The sequence below is a fragment of the Aptenodytes forsteri genome, unplaced genomic scaffold, assembly GCF_000699145.1.
Source record: "Aptenodytes forsteri isolate BGI_AS27 unplaced genomic scaffold, ASM69914v1 Scaffold647, whole genome shotgun sequence".
Classification (NCBI taxonomy): Eukaryota; Metazoa; Chordata; class Aves; order Sphenisciformes; family Spheniscidae; genus Aptenodytes; species Aptenodytes forsteri.
In genome coordinates this window covers 516616-521133 of record NW_008795889.1, presented here as the reverse complement: position 1 = coordinate 521133, position 4518 = coordinate 516616, and the positions used below count along the sequence as shown (strand labels likewise).

At 45.7% G+C, this 4518-nt stretch overlaps 1 protein-coding gene across 3 annotated transcripts in view; it reads right to left on the bottom strand.

The window, feature by feature from the left end:
* The window catches only part of UBE2G2 (ubiquitin conjugating enzyme E2 G2), a 24667-nt gene extending 21802 nt beyond the window's left edge, over positions 1-2865 (bottom strand). Inside the window, exon 1 of one of the 3 annotated variants that reach the window (XM_019473380.1) lies at positions 2790-2865. Coding sequence is in view for 2 of the 3 variants with exons in the window: in XM_009284233.1 (XP_009282508.1) it covers positions 11-53 (43 nt within the window). In the remaining variant the exon portion in view is untranslated. Of the gene's footprint in view, positions 1-10; positions 80-2789 lie in introns of those variants that run through there. The other 2 variants (XM_009284233.1, XM_009284232.1) reach the window with 2 other exon arrangements.
* Positions 2866-4518: the final 1653 nt, after the last annotated feature.

The window sequence follows — 4518 nt, the reverse complement described above, 5'->3', positions numbered from 1 at the left end:
CCCGACTCACGCTTGTACTCGGCCATCAGCCGCTTGAGCGCTGTCCCCGCCATGGCGCGGCCCCGCCGCTCCCGCCGCCGCTTCCGGGCGGGCGGCTAGAGAGGACGGCCGCCTGCCGCTCCTCCTCTATGGTGTGCACCCAGTCCTCCCAGCACCGGGCAGGGCGGCGGGGCCGCGCATGCGCAAAGCGGCGCCCGCCGTGCGCAGCGCCGAGCACCCCCTGGGCAGAGGCACCCCGTCAGGGCAGCGGGCTCGTCAGGGCTGCACGGGCAGTGGGAAATAGCCGGTCCGGGCGGCGATCCTTTAGGAAACAGGCTGCAGGCACGGAGGGAGAAACTACAGCTGCTCCACGGGGAAGGGAGGAGAGCGAAGAGAGTGCAAAAAGCTGTGTTGTACAGCAAAATGCCCCCGGGAGGATGGGTTTTGCTGCTCACGGAGGGGTGCAGCAGATACCCTGGAGATTTATACCTGGCCATGTACTTCTGCTACCTCAAAAGTCCCTAAGGTGGACGTCCGAAGTGCTGCTGCCACATACACCTCCCCCGACCCCGGAAGGGAAATAAGAAGCCAGGGCAAGGGGAGCACAGCCGTATTAAGCATAAGGCACAAGACAGAGTAGCAAACTATATTTACTGTATACAATAGTAAAGGACAACAAATAAATGTACAAATCGGTGAATAAACAATGAGATCTACCGGACATCCCACCCCAGCCCACATACAAGAAAATGAACAAGAAAACAAGGGCCTTTCCAGCAAGATTTCCAGCAAGCGGGAGGTGATCTAACACAGCCAAATGGGTCAGGGAAAATATAAAAGGCAGATAACGATCCCACGGAGCAGCAGCAGACAGCCTGTCAAGGGACAACAGGATGGCCTTTGTAAAAATTCATCTGGAACAGACTCCACACTTCACATGGAGCTCAAACCCATCACACAAATGCATTTAAAATTCAGGAGTTTTGGGAGGCAGTAGAACAGATTTTTTTTTTTTTTTTGAACACACGTACATGCACACACACGTATCTCTTTCCTTGCCCACCCGGTTCTTGACAGCTCTTCTGCACATACAGCTCGGTGACATTAAAAGGCGCTTTTTTTCCTCATTTATCAAGTTTATCTACCAAAAACAAGTATTAAAAAGAAACCTGAGGCCGCACACTTCTAGTACCTACTGAGATATAGAGAGACGTACTAAAGGGAGCAGGAGAAAGGTGACAGATTCTGCCTGTCACTCAGCAAACGGCTGGAGTTGCAGTGACAGGTTTCTCTTTTTATAAGCTTGCACAACAAAAAATACTGCTGTTCCATCATGAGCGTTAGTTTTTGGACCAGCTGCTCTGCTAACTCCGTTTCTGACAATAATTCAGGACAAATCTCATTTCTGCATTAAAAAAAGTGTATTTCGGATGACTTTATCGTAATATGACAAAGCACATGTAAATCTGCAATATTTTAAACTCCAACTCTGTACTAAGCATTGTATCTGCATTGTACCAGCCTTGTGTCATAGGCTTAATGCTTCTGAAGTAACTGTGTTTGCAACACGCACTAAAAACTCAGCATCTCTTTTCCTTCTCTTAGGCATATCTTAAAGGGAAACTTTTATGCTTACAATTGGCATGAAAATATACTGAATTATTTACATGATTAGAATTAAACAGAGGGGCAAGACCGACAAGAGCCAGGAATGAACGCTCCATGTCCTAACACATGGATGAATACTTAGGCCACAGGTTTAAAGAAAAAAAAAAACAAAACCACGAAAACAAAAGGTAACAGCAGAGAGACAACGCATATTACTTAATCTGAACTTAAATCAAATTGGCCCAATTGAAGATATAGATTAATCCCTGCAGATACTGTTTTGACTTGCACACGCAGTACGTCAAAGACAACAAGCAATTTTGGTAAACGTCCTCTACAGTTTAGAAGAATCCCGTGTGATTGGCATGTTCATTTGTTTACTATTTAATAGCAAATCCAAGGACAGATGAGAGAGTGAGGTGTGATGAGGATCCTTAAACTCCTCTTCTCAAAACGACAGCATGTCTTAACACACTCCACCCGTCTGCTGTTGGAACACATCGATAGTGTCTTCATCTTCCATCTCCAGCTGTTAGCGTAATACGGAAAATACAAGACTTGAAATACACACAGCTGCAAAAGCACTTAGCTCTCTACTCCTAACCAGTACCAGTAATAGAGCACTTAAGGTGAAATTTTAATTAATTAATGCATGAAACACTTTCCATCAGTCACTCCAGAGCAGGCACTCCATCGTCTCTCTGATCGGAGCATCACCAACACTGAAATGGGTTTCAGAGGCACAGTTGTCAGTCAGACCAAACTTGGCAGTTTAGCGTCTTCCACAACCAATCACCCAGCCAAGCGTCTCCTCTGTTCCTTGCCTCGGGCCTTGCCAGCCCAAAAAATACTGGTGCAAGGGCAGCTACAGCCTGCAGCTTCAGTGCTGGCTCAGAACAGGCTGACGCAGAAGTAGGACAGAGCCGAAAATGCCACCACTTGCCAGGGGTCCTTTCCACACCAGCACTCCAGTGCCAGCTTGTTCAGCACCGATGCTCTTCCACATTTTCCTCCTGCCCCCCCACCCCCAACAGTGAAAACATTCAAGGGGGAAAAAAAAAAATCCCCCCCAAACAAATTATTTGTAACACGCTAAACTTACAGCAACTTTTTCAGAATCATTCTGATTTCAAAACCCTTTGATCTACACACAGACATCAAAATATTTGTATAGCAATTTGCAGTGAAAGTATTTTTCATACCTGTGCAGGTGTGTCTGCTTCATTAATTGGTTGTCCATCAAATCTGAATCTAATCTGCCTCATCGACAAGCCCTGCAAGTTTAAAGCAATTAATATGAGAAACCACACTTTTGTTTCTGAATCCGAACAAAATATTTATGGATTTTCTGCCAGAAAAAATATTAACAAAGTTAAGACTCAAAAGATTCAACCAGACAGGAAACTTAGCACATCTGTCTTGCTATATGAACTGAGGAAGCGGAGCTGTTCAAGTGACGTCCCGCTGCGCTCCTGTCACAGCAAGGACTCTATATGGAGCCACAGGTGTGGGTTTGGTACCTGGTTCTGATCCTGTTCTGCAAGGCACAGATATCAAAAGTTAATTTGCAAAGGTAATTTAAGAAAAGATCAATCAATACACCATTCTATAAAGCCTCAGGGGACATGTCAGGAAAGAGCAGCAATTGTTTCTCACACAGTCAGAGAAGTAACAGTAGATTAAGTTGACTCAAAGGAAAACGTTTTAAAAAAAGTCTGAAAAAACTACTTTTTTGTGTAACTAGCTATCAACACCGACTACCCATAGTTAAGAGAAGTTTTCACTCATGCCAGGCATCTGCTCCCAGTTCTCGTTCTTTATCTTCTGATGAAAAAAGGAACCACGCAGAAGACTGAAGAAAAAAGAACTTGCAGGACTTGACGCAGATTTTTCCCTTGCAAGGTTTATTAGAAAAATGCTAGGGTCTAACATTAGTAAGTTAACATTGCCCTTAAAACCTGAGTTGAATTCAGGACGGAATCCTGTTTTGACAGTGTTTAATCACACGAGGCAGTCTTTATTCCCTGCCCCAGAGATCGAGGTCTTTGCTTTGCCTTCTAAAATCCTTTGAAATCCCCACGTGATTCACACTTCCAGTCACACACAGAGCCACACAAATGCAAAGACTCCCCACACTTCTCTAAAGACCCTACGTATTCAGTTCTCGTTCCCAACCCAAGAGGAGTTATGCTACATCGGGCATGGGACAGGGCAGAGCATAAGGTTCAAGTAAGCAAAGAAAGGATCCCACAAGGTGACGGACAAGGGGAAAAGTCGGCAAACAAAATCCAACTCCACTTCCGAAAGCCATTCGCATCCCCACCCTCTGCTCTGCGCCACCGAACACAGCGTAGAAGCACAGGCACCGAGGGCTACGGGCTCAGGAACTGGGCTGTGGAGATAAATCCCTCTCCCCTTTAGCTCAGGGTAGCACTGAGGAACAGCCTCTGACACAGAGCAGCCAGCTACCACCTGCAGAATACAGCAGTCCAAACTGCGCAGCGGGCAACAGGAGAGACACGTGAAGGGAGGAGAAAAAAACCCACAATGGAAGTCATGGTACAGAATAATGTGGTTTGTGCCATTTTCCAAACAGAAAACACACTTTGTATGAAGTTGATGAAGTTTTCAGAGATGATAGAACTGAGGGTTATGAGGCTAAAAATTCAGACTGAATTGATCTCAGAGCCAGGATCAGAGCTCAAGAACTTCTGGTAACACTGTCACAGGACATTTTTAGAGCTCTAGGGGCACCTGATGAGGAAGAGGCACTTTTCATTAACTGAAGAGAAAAACTCTTTACACTTAAGGGTTTTCAGCAGCCCTCACCCTCGCTCTCCTACATGCCTGGATATATTCACCCTGACACACTGGTACTTTTAATGTTCCAAACAGAAAAGCAGTGAAGTTTCCACTATCCCAAGGACTGTT